Below are 22,087 nucleotides of genomic sequence, written 5' to 3'. Positions count from 1 at the left end.
CATTCACTTATCAGATTGGCAGGAATGTTTGGCTGCAGTGTGGGAAACCAGGTTTTGGGGTTTTGGTTTGTTCTTTTTTTTTTTTCTCCTGGCGGAAGGCTATTTGGCAACAACCACTGTCTTAAGCCACTCAGATTGCTGGGACAGAGCTCCACCCATGGAGACTCACGGACATGAGAAACTTTAAAGCAACAACCACCACAAACAGGCCCTGAGGTTTTGAAGCCTGAAAACTAGCACTGAGACTAGAGGCACTCATCCATGGAGAGTCTTTGCTGCTCAGTCCAGACCCCAGCACCTCAGTTCAAGTAGCTCACAGTGCCTATGACTCTGCTCCAAGGTCACTGATGCCTGCTTCTGGCCTCGGCAGGCACGTGCATGCACACAGATGCTCGAAAGCGCCTGCTCGCATGTACACACACACACACACACACACACACACACACACACACGAGTTTGCACGGTGATGATGTCAGCTCCAGGTAGGTGAATACAATGACAGCAGGCCACCCTAGCAGTGTTTGCTGACAAGAGCTCAAGTTCTGTGCATGCCAGGCAGTCCATTAGGATAAGGCATGTCGGGATGCTCTGCATCCATTCACATAAGCCAATAAGGATGCTGCTTATGTACCCGGAATGACCTCCAAGAAATAGTGAGGTGTGCACATGTGTGTCAGGGGGAGGGGCAGGTGTGTGTAATAAGCCAGGAATGTTGGTATAACCCCTGAAAGTCCAACCTTTGGGATACTGAGACAGGAGGATTTCTGTGAGCTGGAGGCCAGCCTGGACCAGATAGTGAACTAAGCAGTACTTTCTAAGCATGCTCAGTTTGGGATCAGTTCAGTAAGAAGCGATAAACTGAGTGTGTGTTGGGGGAGGGCATTTGTTATAGTCTGCTCTCAGGAGCCCGAGGCAGGCTTGTGTCACTTTGAGGTCAGCCTGGGTTATATAATGAGTTCAGGACAACACAGGTGACATAGTGAGACTTTGCCTCAACCCACCCAGCCACCCTAAAAAGGAGGAGGAGGACAGGGGAATCTCAGACACATTTTGGGGACGCTTAGGTCAAGGGTATGGGACATGTTTAATCGGCTAGGGTGACGGGCAGGAATGCCTGTGGACATCCTCAGCCTGCACCATAAAGGAAGGGACACAGGGAAGGTACATTAATACAGGAGTGTGCTCTCAGGGTGCCAGCCTCCACCCCGCCTAGCAACTGACCTCATGCAAGCTGCTTAGCTTCAAAGCCCATTTCCTGCTGTACTAAGAAATGAAGTGCCGTACTGTAACCTGGGAGGACTGTACTTCACTCCTGGGCTGAGAGCGAGGAGTGAGATTTGGCCTGTTTACATGCTCTCCCCAGTGCCCTGCATCCTGGGGCCCAGGAGACAGTGTAGTGGGTAAAGGCATTGCCTATCAGAACTGATAACCCGTCGGGCAGTGGTGACGCACGCCTTTAATCCCAGGACTTGGGAGGCAGAGGCAGGTGGATCTGTGTGAGTTCAAAGCCAGCTTGGTCTACACAGTGAGTTCCAGGACAACCAGGGCTAAGGAGAGAGACCCTTTTTCAAAAAAAAAAAAAAAAAAAAAAAGGCAACAGAACTAAAATACAACAAGGCCATCTTGGGCCAGGTGCAGGCCTACCTCTGTAATCCCTGCACTTAGGAGGTGCAGGAGGGTCCTCAGCTCAAAGCCATCATCCATAGCAGCTCTGAGGACACCAGAATCACAAACAAAACAAAAACTACATTTCTGATCAAAATGTAAACTCCATGGTGAGGCCAGAAAGCTCTCAGGTCTGTTTGCAGCCTCACCGCAACTGCCATACTTAGTCTGAGCCACTCAGGGTATCCTGTGTCCTCTCCTCCCTGCCTGCTCCTCTGTCCTTCCCTCCCTCTCTCCTCCCATCACTTCCTTTGACTTGGTCATCTTGAATGTCCAATGCAATTGTCACCAGCCCCAGGCCCAGAAAGAGACTGCCCCCTCCTCTGAGATGTCAGGTTCTGTAGCATGTGTCTACAGGTGTCACCATACGCCACACAGATGAGCCCACACTTGTCTGTGACAACCGGAACAGGGAACACTCGACTGCCCTGGGATCAGGCCATGGGAAGACACTGGCTCCTACCAGCAGACCAGCAAACGTTCCCTGGTCTCAGGCCACTGCATGGTGAAGAGGCAGGCACTTGCTCAGTGGGAGTGTGAACTGGCAGATTCAGAACTGGGTGACCTGCTTAGCAGGCGTGTGCAGCAAAGCAACACACACACACACACACACAGATTAACTGAATGGACACACAAAAGAGCTGGGAGGAGGGGTGCTGTTGACAAAATGGCTCTGTACTTAAGGAGAGCATTTGTTGCTCTTACAGAGGGGCCAGGTTCAGCTCCCAGCACCCTCTTGGTGGTTCACAAGCATCTGGAACTCCAGTTCTCGGGGATCTGCTGCCCCCTCCTGAACTCTGTGGGTCCTACACACAGGTGGTGCACATATGTGCATACAAGCAAAGCACTCATGCATAAAATGAAACAGATGGGTCCTCAAAATGGAAAAGGGACATGCAGAGCTCGCTCTTCCAGAAAATACAAGTTTCATTCCCAGCATCCACATCAGACAGCTTACCGACTGCCTCCATCTCCAACTCCAGGGGATCTGGCGCCCTCTGCTGGCTTCAGTGGGTACCAGTCTCTCATGCATATACAGTTCCACTCAATTCTCTCTCTCTCTCTCTCTCTCTCTCTCTAAAAGAAAAGAAAAAATTCTTTTTTATTTATTTTGAGACAGAATGTCTCTAAATAGCCCTAGCTATTCTGGAATTCCCTATGTAGACTAGGCTAGCCTTGAACTCACAGAGATCTGTCTGCCTTTGCCTCCCAAATGATGCCTCGCTAAAACTAAATCTTTAAAAAAAAAAAAAAAAAAAAAAGGGCGGGGCCTAGTGATGCACACCTCACCTTAAGTCGTAGTACTTGAGAGGCAGAGACAGGCAGATCTCTGAGTTTGAGACCAGCCTGGTCTACAGAGCAAGTTCTGTGATATCCAGGGCTACATCGAGAAACTCTGTCTTGAAAAACAAATAAACAACACCCCCCCCCAACCCCAAGCAGAAGGCGTAAAGGCCCCGTCCGTCACCCAACAAGTCACAAGGATGAGCGCAGAAAGAACAGGACTATAGAGCCTTGAATCAGAAATTCTTTATTATTGGCACGGAGGACACACTAACCACTAGGAGAAAGTACTGTTTATACAGTATCTATCCCGTTATAAAAGGGTATATTTACATGTGTGTTTGGTACATAAAAACCATACTGACTCATCAGGAGCCTCGGGGGAAAGGCTGGAGAGCCTGGGGTGGGAGAGGGAGGTGCGCGTTATGTCTTCTGTCTTCTGTGCTGAATTCATACATCATCTGTTCACGAGTCAATAAAACAGCTTCTAACAAAGATGGAACAATGACGTGAGCAAACTAGAAAGGACCTAAACCATAAGCACCAGGAGGGGAAATTCCTTGCTCTGGTTTCCAGGGCCGGAAGCGTCCATGACAAATCTGTACCTGCAGGCTGGTTCCTCTCCCCAGACTGGCAGCTGGGGCTGTGCATGCTGCTGGTCAGAGACTTAAGCACTCGCTTCCGGGTGACCCTGAGTGGAAACAGAAGAATGATAAACCTGTCACCAGGAAAACTCAGAGGTGGCAATAAACGACAAGGCTCAGGTTCTTCTTGTTCCTACAAAGACACTGGGAAGAGCCTCCGAGAGGCCCCTGCTGTGCCCTGGGCATTCCTCTGGGCTGGGGGTGTCCCTGTGGTAGAGAGCGTGCCCAGCAGGGCACTGGGCCCCGGGGCATTTGGAGAGCCTGGGACCCTCAGGATAAAGGGGTGTGCTTCTTCCCAGCACCACATGGGAGGCCTCATCCGCTCCAGCTGCCCTTTCCTGGGATCGTCCTGATTTACTGATGTGGAAGTGACAAAAATGCCCCAACCCACCCCCAGCCTGGTATAATCAGGTTTTACAAGGGCAAGGTCTCCTTACAACTGACTCTATACTGGCTCCACAGAGATGGGACAAGAGCCCTAGGCCCAAGGAGGACTTGATCTCACTCCTCTCAGGCTAACTCCAAGCTGCACTCTATTGCCCTCCTCTCCTCCCTCTGCCTACCCTCCCTCCTCCCTCTGCCTACCCTCCCTCCTCCCTCTGCCTGTCCTCCCCTCCTCTCTCTGCCTGTCCTCCCCTCCTCCCTCTGCCTACCCTCCCCTCCTCCCTCTGCCTACCCTCCCTCCTCCCTCTGCCTGTCCTCCCCTCCTCCCTCTGCCTGTCCTCCCCTCCTCCCTCTGCCTGTCCTCCCCTCCTCCCTCTGCCTACCCTCCCCTCCTCCCTCTGCCTACCCTCCCTCCTCCCTCTGCCTGTCCTCCCCTCCTCCCTCTGCCTGTCCTCCCCTCCTCCCTCTGCCTGTCCTCCCCTCCTCCCTCTGCCTGTCCTCCCCTCCTCCCTCTGCCTGTCCTCCCCTCCTCCCTCTGCCTGTCCTCCCCTCCTCCCTCTGCCTCCCCTCCCCTCCTCCCTCTGCTTACCCTCCCTCCTCCCTCTGCCTACCCTCCCCTCCTCCCTCTGCCTCCCCTCCCTCCTCCCTCTGCCTCCCCCCCTCCTCCCTCTGCTTACCCTCCTCTTTCAAAGGCTCACTTGGCCAACCCCACCCATTGAGATCTCAGCAGAGGCCTCAGCCCAGCCCTCTTCTTTCAGAGGAGGCAGAACAGGTTCCCTCTTGTTTACCCATCTCCCTGGTAACACAGGCCTCCACAGGAGGGTGCCATCCAGGTTATCAGTAGGTTTCTGTTTCCTGCCTCTCCTTAGGTACGGGTACACTTTGGCTCTCTGAGGCTCCAATCTCCCTCTGAACAGCACCCCAAGCCCTTGCTGAACTGAGGGGTACCATCCTCCTTGACCCTCCGGTGCAAGTCTGTCTACAGTCCGGGAGCACACACGCTCCTGCCTCTGACCGAGAGTACGCTTGTTTGCTGTTCCCTTTCCACAAAGATGGCTGCTGCTCTTTGTGCTCTGCTCAACTACAACATTCTTCTCAGGCCATTTTTTTTTAATTATTTTTAAAAAAAATAATTCCTCCTGCCCTATTTTGTGACAAGTGCTGCCTTTATCTGCCCTGCCAGAACTGCACCAAACTCTGCCCCCACAAGGTGGCTGCTCATATGGCCTACATCAACAGGTCTCAAGTCCCTTGTCAGAGATCCTGAAAGAAGCCGGGCCCCAGGTTAGTAGCCCAGGCTTTGCACACTACCTAACCCATATGGCTCTTAGTTTCCTTGTCCCGTCTTCCAATTCTTTTCCTCCAGGGCTCTGATGGCACCACGGGACTGACATACCACGTGTGCTATGGGTTGTCCACTTCCCCCACCCCCTACACACACACACACACACACACACACAAACACACTGTAAGAGCTGGGGAAGCAGGGACCTAGGTCTACCCTGGTATTTGTCAGTGTCTATCCAAATGGTCTCCCTTAGAAAAAGCTCAACTGCTGTTTGAGTGACTGCAGAAGGGAAGGGTGGAATGGGGGACAGGCTGAAGGGCTGGAAGGAGAGGCACAGGACACCCAGGAGCCAAGTGAAGACTTTCTCCCTGCAGGGTAGAAGCCCTTTCTGGCACCCTCTACAGCCTACAATGCTTTTAGTTTTGTTTTGTGTTTCCCACTAGAGTGAATTCCCTGGAGGTAGGAACTATGTCTTACTCAGCAGAGTATCATTAGAGTTGGCACTGTGCCAAGCATTCAGCATACACAAGAGGCTCTGGATCTCTATCTGCTAAATAGCTCACAGGAGGATAGCATACACAAGAGGCTATGGATCTCTATCTGCTAAATAGCTCACAGGAGGATGAGTGACCCGCAAGAACAAAGACCTGCCAGGGGACCTCATCAGCCAGGCTTGCACTGGAGACATTTGGACTAGGGGTGGCCAGCCTCTGAGAGGATCTTCAGTCTTACTGCAGGGCTGAGAATGGTCTACCCTGGCAGGGGATGTGGCTGGGGAAGAGCAGGGAGCCTGCCATTTGGGTGGGGCAGCATCAGACTGGCAGGGAGGAAGAATGTGCTGTCTAGACACAAGTGAACAAGACCTCGCATGGTCTACGCAGAGGACAAAAACCAGACAACTGGGTACAGATAGTTGGATGCTGAGACCAGCTGGGCAGGGACGTCTGGAGGTGGAGGACCAGAGGAACCATGTCCCTGGCATGAGAGATGGCACTTCCAAGACCCTTCCTGGTTGGGCAGGCACATGGGAAAAACCATCAAAGAAAGACCAAGATGTTGGCCGAGGACATCTACAACAGAAGGCAAAGGAACAAGGTCAAAGAGGAAGTGACAACCTACTGGTCGCACACCAGGAGAGGCTGGCCTGACCCAGGGCCTGCAGAACACCTGGCAGTGGGTGTCTAGGACTGGCTGCAAAAGTGGCCATGTCACCAGGCACTTGGCATTGCTCAACAAGATTCCCCTAAGCCCACCTTAGCGACAGGTTCTAAACTGCCTGCAAGCCTTAGTCTGTTCTTTCTGCAGTGAAAAGCCCCTCATTTTTTTACCTAGGCCCAGAGCCATTTGGCTAAAGCCACACACCCTCACTTCCTTTGCAAGAAAGCAACCCCGTGCTTGGTGGCTGGGGTGCGGGGCATGCAATACTGCTTCTAAGTCTTGCTCTTATAAGGAAACTCAAAGTTCCATTTACCTAGGCCTCTTCACTGCCTGTTCCCTGGAACATGCACCCAGGAGATGGTGGCTTCTACCTCCCATCCTGTGACAATGAGCAGAGCCCAGGGGATGGAGGAACTAACAAGCAGCGGGGGCCCTGCAACATGATCATCACTGTGCTAAGCTACACCTTTCATGGAGAGCAGATGCTTTGCTTCCGGGGGTGGGGGGAGGATGCCACGTAGGATGCTTGTATGTGGAGTATGTGTGTGCAGTGTATGTGGAGGAGGGATGGGGGAGGAGATGCTTGAGACAAGGTCTATACCCCAGAATGGCCTGCTGGAGCTAAGCATGTACTTCAGACTTAAACCACCCTTCCCTGGGGCCATGTCCAATCTCTTCCACTCGTGGGCCAGTCAGTACATGAACGTACGATGGAGTGATTAGAGGGACAGAACCTCTGACCACAGGAAGGCATCTAAGGGAGACAGCAGAGCTTGGGGCAGAAGGCCTAAGACACACACACACACACACACACACCGTCCTCAGCTGCAGAGCCAGAACATTTGCTTTTAAGGCTATGTGAGTGTTCGTAATCTGTGATGTGTAAAACAGAACTGTGTGTGGCCTCTGAGATCGGTCCTCAGTGGAAGGAGGCTTATTTGGCATCCCCAGGGCCCCGAGTTCACACCCACACCCACTCCTCGCAAAGGAAGGGGCTGGTGGAGCAGCTGGATTCTCAGCATCCACGGGTGCCAGACCTGTTCTAACTCCAGATCCAAGGGATCCAGTGCCCTCTTCTGGCCTCCGAGGAGCCTTCCCTTTGATCCCAGCATTTGGGATGCAGAGGCAGATGATCCAGTAAGGAATACACAGTGAGTGGGTGGAGGGACACAGATGAGCTAGGACTGACAATGTTAGACGTGGAGCTGGGCCTGAGGACTGGGATCACAGCTGCCTAGGAAGTCGGAGGCAGGAGGACTTCTAGCAGCCTGAGTTACAGAACAAGTTCTACCCTGGCCATTTAAAGAAATGAAACAAAACAACCTAACACCTTGGGGCTGGAGAGATGGCTTAGCACTCAGAAGGCAGCTCACAACCTCAGGCTCCACCACATCTAACCTTCTCTTCTGACCTCTGAGGGAACCACGCAACACATGCATGCATGCAGATGAAATAGTCATACACATAAAAATTTAAAACAAACACTAACAACTTGTTCTGGGTTTGAGGCTGGGGCTTACTTACTATATAATCCAGGCTGGTCTTGAACTCAGTATCCCAAATACTGGGATTGCAGGTATGTGCTACCACCACTCAGCATGCAGAAAACGTGTCTAAATCAAGTCACAGGAAAAGCTGGGTACAGTGCTTCGTTGCCTACTGTTTGAGAGGCCCTACGTCTGAGTCATTTACAAAGTTTTTATTATGAATTTTTATTACAGGCCTTCCATAAATCACACTTCATTTCTCCTTCCAATAAGTCTCCCCAAATTATAAAAAATAGAAATATATAAATACACATTGATAATTATATGCATTAACACAAAATCCCTCTTCCTAGAGAAAGACTGCACCGCAGTTCTGAGGTCACAGGCACGAGCCCCTCCCACCCCCACCTCGCACACTGTTCTCAACAAGCCCTGGCCAACGCCAGTGGCAATGGTGCTGGAATTACAGATGTGCTCGCTAGTCACATCAGGAACAGCAAGGTGTGACAGCTCCTGTCTGCCCTTGACTGCATCTCAGCTGACTGGCCCAGTGTAGCCAAGTCTGTCACAAGCTCTCGGGAGCCACACAGGTCAGCCTTCCTGTTTGACCTGGAAGTTCTGAGTCACGATGGAAATAGTCCTGTTGGTCCGGAGCTGAGGAAGCTCATTTTCCCGACAGTTCTTGTCCTCCGATTCCAGACACAGAGCTCCTTCCCTCCAGAGAATCAGCCGGGAAGGTGGAGCCTCTACCAGCTGCCTGGAAGCCAAACATGGTGGCCTGCACCTATACCTGCAGCAGGTGGCAGGAAGACACTGAGCCTGGGATACACACAGAGTTCTGGGATAGCCTGGGCTACAGAGAGAGCCTATCTCTGAAACAGGAGGGGTGGGGAGAGAAAATGAGCAAGACTGCAGGAGCAGAAGCAGCAGCCGCCATGATTGAGAAAGCATTCCAACCCAAGGACAACTTATCCATGTTGTGTCAATTTCCATGTGTCCCTGTCATCCTTCCTTAGAGGCACGAAGATTCATGATTAGGGGGAAGTGTGGGGTGGGGTCTTCTCTCCAGGGGGTGGAGGGTCTCAGCAGGGTCCTCTCACCCCCTCCGTCCAGCAGGTGGGCACATAGCTTTCTACCAGAGTTGCATTTCACAGCTAGGCTTAGTCCTCTCCTACCTGCTAAGTCCTCTTCACGGTGCTTTAAGTCCATGGCTCCTTTTGAAGCCACAGGGTTGGTTTGACTCCACTGTGGTCAGCTTTAATCAAATGATGGTCAGAGATCAAGGCTACCCCATGGCCACTGTCATCGATTGATACTGACACCTTTGTTCCTAGCTCCTGGCAGCCCCAGATCCAAGGTGGGCTGTGGGCCTGTTTCCAACACAATGAGATACATAGTCATTTTCTATCCACTCAGCAGGGATCTTGGGGTCCAGGTGAGAAGTGAGACCTCTCTGCATTTATATCAGTGAGAGGGATCCAAGAGGGCTGGAAGGTACACATGGCTGCCATAGGCATCGTTCTGCCTCTTCCCTGGCCCTCCAGGTTCCAAACGAATCAAGTCCATGATTGATCAATGGAGTCACCAGCAGTCCCCGGCACAGTTGCAGCAGCATGGCCAAGGGACAGAACAGTCCTTTACCGCACCACATTTCCTCCACTCACAGTCAAGCACAACAGGCTGTCTTCACACAAAGTTGCTACTAAAATGACACAGCCTGGCCCAGGCCAGAAGGACGGCACCCTCCTCTTCCCTCCGTGATTTCACTCCCCAGGGAAACGTGTTCTCTCCTTTACAGGGCAGCTTCCTTCTCGGGTCACGAGAGGGACCTAGAAAGAAGAACAACCACAGAGGCTGCTGCGGGCCCCTCCTGTTCTCCCAGGCATGAGCAGCCTACGGCTGGCAGGACACAGCCACTAAAGAGAAGCGGGTACGCGTGGGAGTCAAGGAAGAGAAGCAGAGGAAGCCTTCCTCTTGCCCGAGCAGTGCCTAGCAAGCTGCACCCACTGGGCAGCCTATTCCTACCGAGGAGCAGACAAGCAGGCTGGAGCAGGCTGGAGCCAGACCCCACTCACTTCTTCCTACGGATCTTGGGCTTCTTCACGGGCCGCAGGTAGGGGTTATCGATGATGCTCTCGTCCCCATTCCGGCTGCCGGACAAGGAGGAGCTCTGCTGCAGAACACAAGCGTTCTCCTTCTCAGCTCCGGAATCGTCCTTTGGGCAAAAGCCGGAAGAAAGCAGAAGACCAGTGGCGTGAGGAAGGAGACTGTGCCCGGGGCAAGAGCCACTCTGCTGTCTCTAATGAGATACGAGGAGACAAGAGCACCGCCTTCCCAGTGCTGTCATAGCTGCCTGCCTCGATGAGACCTGGACAGCGAAACTGTGAACTCTGACAAAATGATATACTCCAGGGTCTTTGACATCCTCAGAAGGTGGGGACATAAAGAATGGAGACCTAGGAGGTTAGAATTTACATGCTTCAGGGCGGAAGTCTAATGCACTAAGATGAGGAAATGGCGTAACCATGAGTATTTTGGTATAAGGGACACAGGAGGGCCAGGACATTCAGTGCACAGGTTGTCTGTCTCCTAGGCCCCAACTAACATAGGTCTAATACATTTCCCCCAGATCTCTCATTTCTGGCACTTGGAACAAAGAGCCAATGACCATATTTCAGCATATTCAAGAACTTTCTGGAATCCTGAAGTGGAGCACTGCAAGGCAAAGCCGAGTCCATGACTTCATTAGAAACGCTGCTGGAGGCATGGGTGACTGACTCCCCTTTCCTTATCATGTGTATGCTCTTCCCAGCCCCCACACTCTGGCTTCCAGCTTTGTTTCTGTACTTCTTTATCGAGCAGTGGTAGCAGAGCCAGGGCATGGACCACCACACCCAGAGCCTGACCAGGCTGCGCAAGCCCAGTGACCAAAAGCTGACCTGCAGCGCCCCCTAGTGACACACCACAGGTGCCCTGGAGGAACTGAGAGTTTAAAGGAGGCCTCAGACCCCCACCAGGACACCTACATACATGACCAGATGGCAAAAAAAAAGTACGAATAGAGGCTTTATCTCAAGGGACAGCTGGGCTGGGGTGCAGACACCAGTCTCTGGCTTACTGGGCCTTAACACTCTGTATGGCTTCTAGGTTTTGCAACATCTCACTATTCATTAACTGTCACCTCCCTGCAAAGCCATCCCCATTCAGTAATGTGCTCGAGTCCTCCACACTAAAGCCACCGCAGAGTCCCTCTTCAAAACCAGAGCCTAAGAGCAACCACGCTGATGCACCAGGTATGGGAAAGGCCTATCTGAACCCCCACTCAGATGCTCAGCAGTTAAGAGCACTGACAGCTCTCCTGGAAGTCCTGACTTCAAATCCCGGCAAACACATGGTGGCTCACAACCATCTGTAATGAGATCTGATGCCCTCTTCTGGTGTGTCTGAAGACAGCTTCAGTGTACTTACATAAAACAAATAAATAAATCTTAAAAACAAAATAAAACAAAACAAAACAGGCAGCCATCCTGAGTTCTTATGGGCCTAACAGAGGACTGCCTACCATGTCCTCAGTTCCACCACCCTTCCACATCCAAACCCCACAGTTACTCAAAGGCTGCCTTAATTGTACCTCAGACAATCGGTGAGAGTGACATGGAGGGCCCACAATTTAGATGTTGTGTCTCTCTATGGAGTAGAGCTTGTGGAATCGCTATTGCTACGATTCGCCCCTTCAGACACAGATAGCCTCAGGCCAGGGCCGGCGTGGAGGTACCAACAACCCTACCTGTCCCCCGGATGTGGCTTCCACTTCCACGCTGAGGACTCCAACTGCAACCTGTCTGTGCCACCGCCAGTTCCCAGATCAAATGCCTGACTGCCTGCTTGACAGCTTCGTACAAGCATCTCACAGGCACCGCACATTCAACGTGCGTCAGCTTTCCCTGGGTGCCCTACCTGACTCTTCCTGCTGTGGGGACAAGCCACCACCCTTCAGGTGCCTGGAGCTGATGAGTTCTGCAGCCACACTTGTTTCTCTTCTGCCACATCTCCCATCTTTTAGGTCGTCCTCTTGGCTTTACTTATCGATACAGAGAGCATTTGCACTGCCTCTGCTGTGGCCACCTGAGGAGAGGGACCCACACTTGTCCCTGTCCTACATCCCTGTGACTGGGGTCCACCATCACCATAGCCATCAACGATGCTTGTAGAAGTTGGCAAGTGTCCCTCCCTGGCTCGGTGCTCCCCTGCAACTCTGCTCACCCAGCTCCTGAAGCAGCGGGCCCATCCCAGCAGCCCTTCCTTCCTCTTCCCTTCCCTGTCTTTCCATCCCAACCACTGATGTTGCCCTGGCCCTTGACGGCAGCGAGTATCATGGTTCAGCTCTCCTCTCTCCTTCAAGTCTCTGCTTGGTCCACCCTGAGTGCGCTGTTATTGGAAGCAAAGGCTCCACCCTCACCGCGCACTGTTTCATCTTGCGTGTGTAAGGGATGACTTCACAGGCTCTCGGGAGCAGAGGAGTTTTTTGTTTTTTGTTTTTGTTTTGTTTTGTCTGTTTGGTTTTTTAAAGGTTTTTCAGGGGGGGGGGCAGAGGTTTTATATACTGGGGTCACTGCTGTATCCTGAGCAGCCACAAGAGTACCAGACACGGGCTGGAGAGATGGCTCAGCGGTTAAGAGCACTGACTGCTTTTCCAGAGGTCCTGAGTTCAAATCCCAGCAACTACATGGTGGCTCACAACCATCTGTATTGGGATCTGATGCCCTCTTCTAGTGTGTCTGAAGACAGCTACAGTGTGCTTATATAATAAATAAATAAATAAATCTTTAAAAAAAAAAAAAAAAAAAGAGTACCAGACACATGCTCACTGCCAAACCCATACCTACTGAGTACATGATTGCTAAGATTTCTCATAAGAGAGGAAAAGGTTAAACTTCTAGGCTACTGTTCAAATGACAGAAGAGAGAACCAAACAGCACTGGCTACTCTAAACACCTCGTTCCTTATGCTCAAGGGCGTGGAGGAGGAGGTCAGGGTGAAAGTGCCCCACAGCAAGAGTCCCTGAGACACCTCACATCAGGAGACAAGGGGGGCAGTTTAAAGCTGGTCACGGAGTGAGATGTGACTGGGTTATAATCCCAGCACAGAGCAGGCAGAGGCAGGAGCAGGATTTCTAACACATGATTACATTTCACAGGCTACCAGAATTAACAAGTCCCAGTAACAGTCTTTTCTATTGTACTTTGTATGGAAGTGTGAGTCTGCAGTCTAACACAGCAGGGGTACCAGGAGTTAGCTCCCTCTACCTCAGGCTGGCCCTGCATGTGCTCTGTCCCCTGCCTGGAAATGCCAGAGATGAGCAGGGCAGGCATTAGTCTCTTCAGGTCTTTACCCAAATGTCAGCTGTAATCCCCACCTCCCCCCAGCTCTTTCTCTAATCTCTTTAGTTCCTGAAGGCAGGGCTTTATCTGTCTTGCTCCACATTACTTCCTCAGACCAGGACCAGGGTCTGGACCTGAGAATGCTTGTTCACCATTTGCTGAATGTGTGACTCCCCAGGATGTGTGTCTCATGATGGAGACTGGACACACAGCCCATCATGCAAGCTTGTAATAGCCAGCCAGAGACCTGGGGAAGGCCCTGTTCAGTTCCTAGGAGCAGGGGCAGAATGTGGGATAGGCTGGCTGTTTTGGGAGTGCTGTGAGGCAGGCAGAAGGGGAGGACCCACCGTGCTGATATGAAGAGCGTTGTTCTCTGTATCTGTTTGCTCGTCCTGTTCCGAGGAGTCGGTCTCTTCCATCTGCTGTATCTCCAGCTCAGAAGGAAGCAAGGCCGTGAGGTAGGGGATGGTGAACGGTCTGGCAGCGATCACTGGGAAGTGGAAGAAAGACTCGAGTCTGTCAAATAGCCAGAGGGAGCCAGGTTTGAGTGCTGCCAGTTGCCATGACCTTGAGCTAGGAATTTCCCTTTCCTTATGCCTCTGTAAGAGTTACTAACTCACGGGTCTGGAAGGGCTGTCTGAGGTGCTGTGGGAGGGGCTAGTTAGCAACTGCTGATCTTTGTCCCCAGTGACTGCAGAGCCAGGCACCTAACAAGCACTGAGTGATGCTTACTGAATAAATGTACCAATCTCCCCACTCAGATTTATATCACACATGGTCCCCTATAGAGGTAAGTGAGACGGTCAGCAAAGCCTCCTGTGACATGAAAGAACACTGATGGGCAACTGGCTGTAGACACCACTTCCACACGTCTCTGCTGCTAAGGCCTCAGCCACTGTGAACTAACCTAAACTCACTGCAGCCAACATAGGAGAGGCTTTCTGCTTCGGAATCCTCGGGTAGGAACAGGCTCTTGGCATACGGGGAAGGAGCCATAGAGCTGAAGAATAAAGTGCACTAGAGAAAGCCACAAAGGCATGCTTATCTCTCCCCACCTCACTGAGAGCAAGGAAAGACGGTGTGACTATCACAAACAACAGGGTCCAGAGGGGTGGCTCTCACAGGGAAAAGTGCTGACATCATCCTTGAAAAGACTCTGGGTCTCGCCTGTCTTGGCCATGAAGCGGGTGAGTGCTCGCTCCACGTCTCGTCTCTGAGATGCGGCCTTTTCCCGAAGGATCTGGTAGTCAGACACTGGCTCACGGTATGTCTAGGAGAAGAACAGAGATACCAGGCTGAGCTCCCACCCCCTTCAGCTCTCCTCAGGCCCTGACCTGCAGCAGCTATGTCCTTCCGAGGACAGCAGACAACAGAGGACCATCTCAGTATACATACATTCATTAAGAAAAATGCAAGTATTTACTACATAGCTGACTGTGTCCATGCTTGGCTTCCATGGCAGCTGGCTTTAGGTGTAGGACACAGATCCTCAAAGACAACTTGGACCCTTCAAGGCTAAGAGGAGCCTCGATGCCACCAGAGTAACTTAGCACCTTACAGTATATGAGTGGTAGCCCATGTGCATTTGCATACTGTACCATCCCCTTGTCTTAAGTCCACCCTCTCCAGACAGACGCACTGGTCCAAAAGACTTCCCTTGGAAGCACAGAATACTGGCTCTGGTGGCATATCCAGGCAGGTATCAGTGAGGTCAAGGCCAGCCTGCTCTAGGAGAGGGAGGGACACAGAGAGGGGGATGAGGGATGGGGAGGGAAGGGAAATACAGGTTGAGGGTGAGGTTCAGCAGGTAAGGCGCTCACTCACCACGCCTGAACTGTCAGCAGAACAACATGGCTCAAAGCAGAGGCAACTCCCTCACCCCCTCTGACTGCCTCACATCCATGCATGCCACACACTGTGCATGAGCGCCCACCCACACAGATAAAGGAAATAAGTGTAAATATTAAACAAGGAGAGAAAACCAGACTGAGGCTGTTACTGTAAGCAGAAGTGAGAGAGCCAAGGACAGGCGACTCCAGCATGCTAGCCCCTTGCTGGGCATCTCGGGGAGATACTCGGGATCCAGTAAGATGAGAAGGACCTCGACATACTTTACAATGCAGTGGCAGAGAGGACCAAAACCAGCTCCTCCTGGCACAAAGGCAGGCTTTAAACTTCTAAAGATTTTCGAGGGCTGGAGAGCTGGCTTAGGGGTTAAAAGCACTTGTTCTTACAAAGGACCTCGGTTTGATTCCCAATACCTACATGAAGGCTGGTGCCACTTCTCCAGGCACTAGCACACATATGGTGCATAGACACACGTGCAGGCAAAAAACTCCTATATGGGGCTGGAGAGATGGCTCAGCGGTTAAGAGCACTGATTGCTCTTCCAGAGGTCCTGAGTTCAATTCCTAGCAACCACATGGCGGCTCACAACCATCTGTAATGGGATCTGATGCCCTTTCCTGTTGTGTTTAAAGAAGCTACAGTGTACTCACCAACATAAAATAAATAATTTTAAAATGGCACTGGCCATTCTTTCAGAGGACCTGGGCTCAATTCCCAGCACCCACATCCAATTCTAGGTGAACCAACGACATACACGCAGATGAAACCCTCACACACATAAAACCTTTCAAATAAACCCTAACCCCTCATGGCCAGGTTGCTTCACTCTGTGCTTCTTCCCCTTCTGCCTCTCTTCGTGAGACAACATCTCACTCTGTACCTCAGGCTGGCCTCAAATGCACAGCAACTCTTCAGCCTCAGCCTTCCAAGATGGCATCCCTGTAGGAAAGTCCTCAGGGAGCTGAAGGTTACTCTCCCCTCAACCTCCATTAGTCATGTTTCACACACGCACAGGCCCTGGGCAGCTCCCAAACTCACCGGAGTTTTGATGTAGGTGTGGGGATCCGGAAACTCAGGAAAATGGCTGGGGATGTGTGGCGGGTGGGGCCGGTTCTGCCCTGCAGTGAGGGCCTTCGGGGTCACTGGCTGATTGGTCACTGGAGCTGTAACAGATCGCAACTAGTTAATGTCTCCAACCCCTGCATTCTACGGATGGCCTCTGTCAAATGCCTCTCTTCTCACTGGACCACAATTCAGCACTTTGTGATTCTATTGACAAAACGCCTTTCATAACCTTTCCAGATCAGCAGCACACAATGCCCTGCCCTGCCAAGTAATCCTGCTTGATATTTCCATCTGTGACAAGCTGCTCCTCTCTGTGGCTGTGGGGATGGCTCAGTGGGGAAACGGGCTTGCCACCAAGCCACTCTCTAGGAGGCACATGGTGAGGAAGACGGGCAACTCCACAACGTTGTCCTGACCTCCACCCACATGCCACGGCATGAGCATGCACTCACGTACAGATACGAGTACAGCCAGGAGGTTGTGCTGCACGCCTCTAACCCCAGCACTCAGGACACAATAGCGTGCAGATCCCTCAGTTCGAGGCCAGCCTGGTCTATAGAGTGAGTTCCAGGACAGCAAAGGCTACAGAAAGAAATCCTGTCTCGAAAAACCAAACCAAACATAAACAAGTACAACATTTCCCCCTCAAGTCCTAACACTAAAGCAGTTACTCCCTACGTAGCTTAAGGGACCCACTTTTTTTTTTTTTTAAAGATTTATTTATTTATTATATGTAAGTACACTGTAGCTGTCTTCAGACACTCCAGAAGAGGGCGCCAGATCTCGTTACGGATGGTTGTTAGCCACCATGTGGTTGCTGGGATTTGAACTCTGGACCTTTGGAAGAGCAGTCGGGTGCTCTTACCCACTGAGCCATCTCACCAGCCCTTTTGGTTTTTTGAGACAGGGTTTCTCTGTGTAGTCCTGGCTGACCTGGAACTCACTCTGTAGACCAGGCTGGCCTCAAACTCAGAAATTCCCCTGCTTCTGCCTCCCAAGTGCTGGCATTAAAGGCGTGCACCACCTCGCCCAGCAGGGACCCACTTTTATCTAAAGCAAACTAAATAAATCTTTTTATATAAAAGGACACATAATAAGTACTTTAGACTTTTGTTTGCTTATTTTTTGAGCCCAAGTCCCTCCTATGTAGCTCAGGCTAGCGTAGCCCTCACTATCTACAGTACACTAGAATTCTAGAGCACCCCCACTCCCTCACAAGTACTAGGATTACAGGCGCATCCACGAAATAGCAACAGTTCAGACTAAGCAAACCAAAAACCTCTGCCTTTGCCACGTGAAAGCAATCACATACGGTGAGTAAATAAGCTGTATGCCGATAAACTGTTACTAACAAAAACAAGCACATTTTGTCCACAGACCCCAGCGCTTGCGAATCCTGATCTAGAGAAGCAAGAACTGCCATAGTTTTTTTGTATGGTCATTTGCTCTTCAGGGTTAAAATGTAACAGCAGCAGCTCAGACATGGTCCAGCTGCCTGGAGACTGACCTTCACATTTTAATCCCACTGCACGGACACAGCCAGTCTGTGAGCAGCTCACCACTCCAAGGACTGAGAGGGAGCCCGCAGCAGGAAAACAGCTGCCACTCTGGTGCCTGCCCTCTCCTCCCTCCAAGGCACACTACAATCACTGAGTACGTACTAAGTATCAGGGTTCAAAGCCACTTACGTGCAGTGATGACCATCCTCTGAGACCGTTTTGCATAGGCAGGTAGAGTGTCAACGTTGAAGCCTAGGGACAAGGAAACTAGTCATTGCCACGTTCTGATCCTGGCATGATACTGAACAGGAAAGGGGAGCTCTCAGTGTGGAATGGGGGCTTAAACTCCCAGCTTAGCCACTATTCTGCCTCTCAAGAGAACTCCCACAAGGACTTAGGAGGTCTCTGAGACAGGGTCCAAGGACTCCTTCCTCAGACCTTTCTAACTAAGAGCAGATCAGGGAAAATAGGATGGAATCCAAGAAGACTCAGCAGACATGAGAACCCCCCAGGCTTCCCCCCTTCTCTGGTGATTCTACGATGGAGACATACTTACCCATTTCAACCAATGTGACCACGATGTCCGACAGTGTGGGCTGGGTCCTGGCTGTGTGCTCGCAGTATGACTTAGCACTTCTCCCGATTTCTGAGATGTCTACAAGGATCAAAGGTCAGAGTTTCTCCAAAGTTCAAAATAAGATTACCAGGTGGGCCACCAGTTATGCCATATATATATATATATATATATATATATATATATATGTATACGTATATGTATACATATATATATGTGTGTATATATGTATATATATGTGTATATATATATATGTGTGTGTGTATATATACATACACACACACACACACACACACACATATTTATTTATATGCCCAAGTGACCAAAGTGACCAAGTGACCAAAGGCGGGGCTCAAACAGGCACCTGTGTGCACTCACACACAGCAGCACAGATTCTGTTGCAGGATATTTGATCACACTGTGAACCCTGAGATTGTGGTGTTTACTAGAAAAACCTGTTTCTAGTTGTGGTGTGGCTCAGCCCTAGCACACACCTTTAATCCCAAACAACGAAGATAAAGTTAGTTTGTACAAGGAAGCACCCATGTTTCAAAGTGATGTCTAATTGAGTAGCAGACAAAGTGATGAATCAGAGAAAGGTTTGACAAAATAGGATCTGCCCAACTCTCATGAGCAGAGAGAGGAAAGGGAAGCTACTTCAGGGGTAGTGCAGAGAAAGAGGAAGGGAGGTTGTTTTCCTGGGACAGTTATACAGAGAACAAGCTAGACACAGGTGAAGACAGAACGAGCTGGAGAATGAGGAGCCAGGGGATTAGACAGATTGCCCAAGTTAGTATGAGGCCAAGTACAGCAATTCAGTAAGAAACTGAGAGAAGCCAGATTCAGCCAGCTTAGTGAGGACTTTGCGTCAGAACAGCTGAGTTGACTAGTCAGGCAAATTCAGAAGGAATTAAGAAGGGGCGAGCTTATTCAGCAGTAAGTCTCAGAGGCTAACAACATTCTAGACCCAGATAAGATTGTATGGAGGCTGGAGGCTTCCAGGACTAGACCTAGGTTGGCAGACTGAGGTGGTGAGCCCTGAAGCTAACAATTATATCAAGCAAATAAAAGATACATTTACAAAATTCACAACAATCGAAAGGTGGGAAAGAATCGATCACTGACAGATGAATAATGGATAAACCAACTCGGATATAAACATACAATGGTTTGCTTGTTGGTTTTGAGACAGGTTCTCATATAGCCTCAAATTCCATGTGCAGTAGAGACTGGATTTGAACTCCTGGTATTTCTGCCTCCACTTCCCAAGAGCTAGGATTATGGTATGCCCACCATACCCAGCTACAAACAGAGTATCTGGTCAGCCTTCATAAGGAATGAAATTATTTAAATGTAATGAAATCTATATTCTTTAAATCTAAATTCTTTAAATGGAATGAAATCTATAACTCTGAAATACTATGTATATGAAATAAGCCAGGCACAAAAAGGACAAATATTTTCAGATTCCACTTATCTGAAGAACAGAGAAAAAAATAAATACAAAGCAAAAGTCGAGCTTGTGAAATGGCTCGGCAGTATGCTTGGCGCCAATGACCTAAGCTTCATCTCTGAGACTCATACAGTAGGAGTAAACTGATTCCCACAGGTTATCCTCTGATGTCCGTCCATGTGCTACGGCATGCATGCAGTCCCTACCACACACACAAGGAAAGAAGAGTCATTTTTAAAGAGATATGTTGGGCTGGAGAGATGGCTCAGTGGGGAGAGCACTGACTGCTCTTCCAAAGGTCCTGAGTTCAATTCCCAGCAACCACATGGTAGCTCACAACCATCTGTAATGGGATCCAATGCCTGATGTAATTGTAAGCTTCGGGGCACACTACCTCAGTTTGCTAACCTAGGTCTATTCTTGGAAGCCTCCAGTACCGATACGATCTTATCTGGGTCTAGAATGTTTTCAGCCTCTGAGACTTACTGCTGATGTCTGAACACAGTTACATTATATTATATATATACATAAAATTAATATATACATTATATATAATATATATATATACATAAAATGAGTAAGTAAATTGAGAGAGAGAGAGATTGATTTGATTGATTGATTAGGCTGGGTGGTGGTGGCACGTGCCTTTGATCCCAGCACTCAGGAGTTCTTTGGGCTGTGGAGAAGACAGAATCCAGTATTGCTCAGGGATACAGGGCTATGGGCATGGATAACACTGAGAGTTGTGTAACACTTAATGCCACTGCAGATGACTAAAATGACAAAGTTGCTATATGTGTCTCTCCCACATGTATAAGCATCAAAACAGTCTCAATTCTACAATGGGCATGTTTGTTTCTTCTGCCTGAAGCTGAGTCTCTAACAGAAATCCGAGAGAAGGGGAGAGAGAATCTGGGATGGAGTTCACGGAGCTGGGGTCTGTAAAGGAAACAGCAGGCCTAGTGTTTCTTGGTACTCACAGCTCTGCAGCATCTCTGTCAGTGTCTCCACAGATGCCTTCTCAGCACTCTCAAATCCGGCCTCTGTCAGCAAGGAGCTCACAACCACTTGCAGGGTCCTCCTCCGGGCCAGATGGTAGTTATCAGCAGGGTTAGTGGACTGCTTACTTCCCGGTCTCTGGAAATCAGAAGCCCAGAGTGAGACTTTGAACCACTAGATGTGTGTGTTTTGTGCGTGTGTGTTCCTGCGAGTGCAGATGCCGCACCCCGCAGGCCCGGATTCCGTGAAGCAGGAGTTACAGGTGGTTGCGAGCCACTCCACCAAACTCAGGTCCTCTGAAAGACCAGCAAGTCCGTCTTAACCACTAAGCCATCTCTCCAGCCCCATTCACTTCTTTCTGGAGCAAAGCTACACGAGCGGGTCTGTGGTGGGCACGCCTTTATTCCCAGCACCCGGGAGGCAGAGGCAGGCGCGAGAGGAGGCAGGAAGAGAGAGGGAAAAGCAAAGGAAGAATATATACACGAATGATGGTACTGAGCGAATAAATCTACTATCTTCTTGTCCCATCACACCGTTTCAGTAACCAGGAAAATTAAACCAGTTACCAGCACAGGATGCAGAGGAGAGCTAGGCATCACCGCAGAGAAAAGCAGAGCAAGTTAATATTTAACAAAGTTCCAACTTCCTCCGGCCAGTAAAAGGATAAAAACAGCCTCTTCAGACCAATCAGAAGGAGTTCCGGGTTCCGGGAACGAGCCAATCAAGTCTCAGATGCAGCAATTTAGGAGGCCGCTGCCAAGTGCCAAGCAGCAGGGACCGCCTACGGCCAGAGATACTCTCCAGCCCCGGGTCTCAGAGTAGGCCTGGGCTTCTCGGTTCGAGACCGTGGCGCAAACCGTGGGAGAGATCCAGAAGACCCAAACTCTTTCGGCTTCACGCCGCGCCTCTCCAACCTTACCGTTCCGGAGCCACCAGGCCCGGCTGCCGTGTCAGCCATCTTGCTCTCGCGTAGTGTGCGTGAGCGCGGGGCACGATGGGACTTGTAGTTGCGGGGTGGGAGGTGGAGAAGGGCGGGGCCGCGGGTGCCCCGCCTTGTAGAAAAGCTCTATGAACACGTGTGAGCCTGGGGTGGGGGTGGAGGGAGCTCGGGATAGCCCAAGCTCACGTGGCGTTGTGTGACCCAAGGTTTCTTGGACACTTCAGTGGCTGTAGCAATTGATCTGGAAGATGCACTGTGAGATGCACTGAGTTAAAAGAAACATATTTTGTCCAGGAGCCTGCCGTCTATAATCCTAGCACTTTGGAGCTGAGACCAGAGGATCTAGAGTTCCAAGGCTAGCGTGGGCTATGTAATGAGTTAAAGGCCAGTTTAGGACTACATAAGGAGACCCTTTCCC

The 22,087-nt window shown here is 50.5% G+C and overlaps 1 protein-coding gene across 6 annotated transcripts; it reads right to left on the bottom strand.

The window, feature by feature from the left end:
* Positions 1–3,215: 3,215 nt before the first annotated feature.
* Taf8 (TATA-box binding protein associated factor 8) lies at positions 3,216–21,699 on the bottom strand. 6 transcript variants are annotated; one of them, XR_015045842.1, is made up of 9 exons: positions 21,649–21,699; positions 20,711–20,867; positions 18,260–18,358; positions 17,893–17,955; positions 16,178–16,302; positions 14,414–14,561; positions 13,639–13,781; positions 3,555–3,640; positions 3,216–3,436 (listed from the first exon to the last, which is right to left on the bottom strand). XR_015045842.1 is itself a non-coding variant. In XM_021186342.3 (9 exons), exons 1-9 carry the CDS (start codon positions 21,685–21,687, stop codon positions 9,727–9,729), a joined length of 927 nt encoding a protein of 308 aa, XP_021042001.1. In that variant the 5' UTR covers positions 21,688–21,699; the 3' UTR covers positions 8,108–9,726. The 6 variants fall into 6 exon arrangements, 5 of the variants coding, with proteins under 5 accessions (XP_021042003.1, XP_021042001.1, XP_029327464.1 ...); XM_021186342.3 differs by lacking the exons at positions 3,216–3,436; positions 3,555–3,640 and adding exons at positions 8,108–9,739; positions 9,986–10,125; XM_029471604.2 differs by lacking the exons at positions 3,216–3,436; positions 3,555–3,640; positions 21,649–21,699 and adding exons at positions 8,108–9,739; positions 9,986–10,125; positions 21,296–21,621.
* Positions 21,700–22,087: the final 388 nt, after the last annotated feature.

Source organism: Mus caroli, unplaced genomic scaffold, assembly GCF_978045245.1.
Source record: "Mus caroli unplaced genomic scaffold, Mus_caroli_1 scaffold_18, whole genome shotgun sequence".
NCBI lineage: Eukaryota > Metazoa > Chordata > Mammalia > Rodentia > Muridae > Mus > Mus caroli.
This window is presented reverse-complemented; position numbering and strand designations above follow the sequence as displayed.

What these genes read in the sequence shown, in the direction of transcription:
- Taf8 (XM_021186342.3), bottom strand. Translation starts at nt 21,687, where the DNA reads ATGGCTGACACGGCAGCCGGGCCTGGTGGCTCCGGAACG. An exon ending in GAGGATGGTCATCACTGCAC is followed by an intron (nt 16,303 to 17,892) that starts GTAAGTGGCTTT and finishes GATCTGTTACAG; the next exon opens with CTCCAGTGACCAATCAGCCA. An exon ending in ACGCTCTTCATATCAGCACG is followed by an intron (nt 10,126 to 13,638) that starts GTGGGTCCTCCC and finishes TTTTGCCCAAAG; the next exon opens with GACGATTCCGGAGCTGAGAA.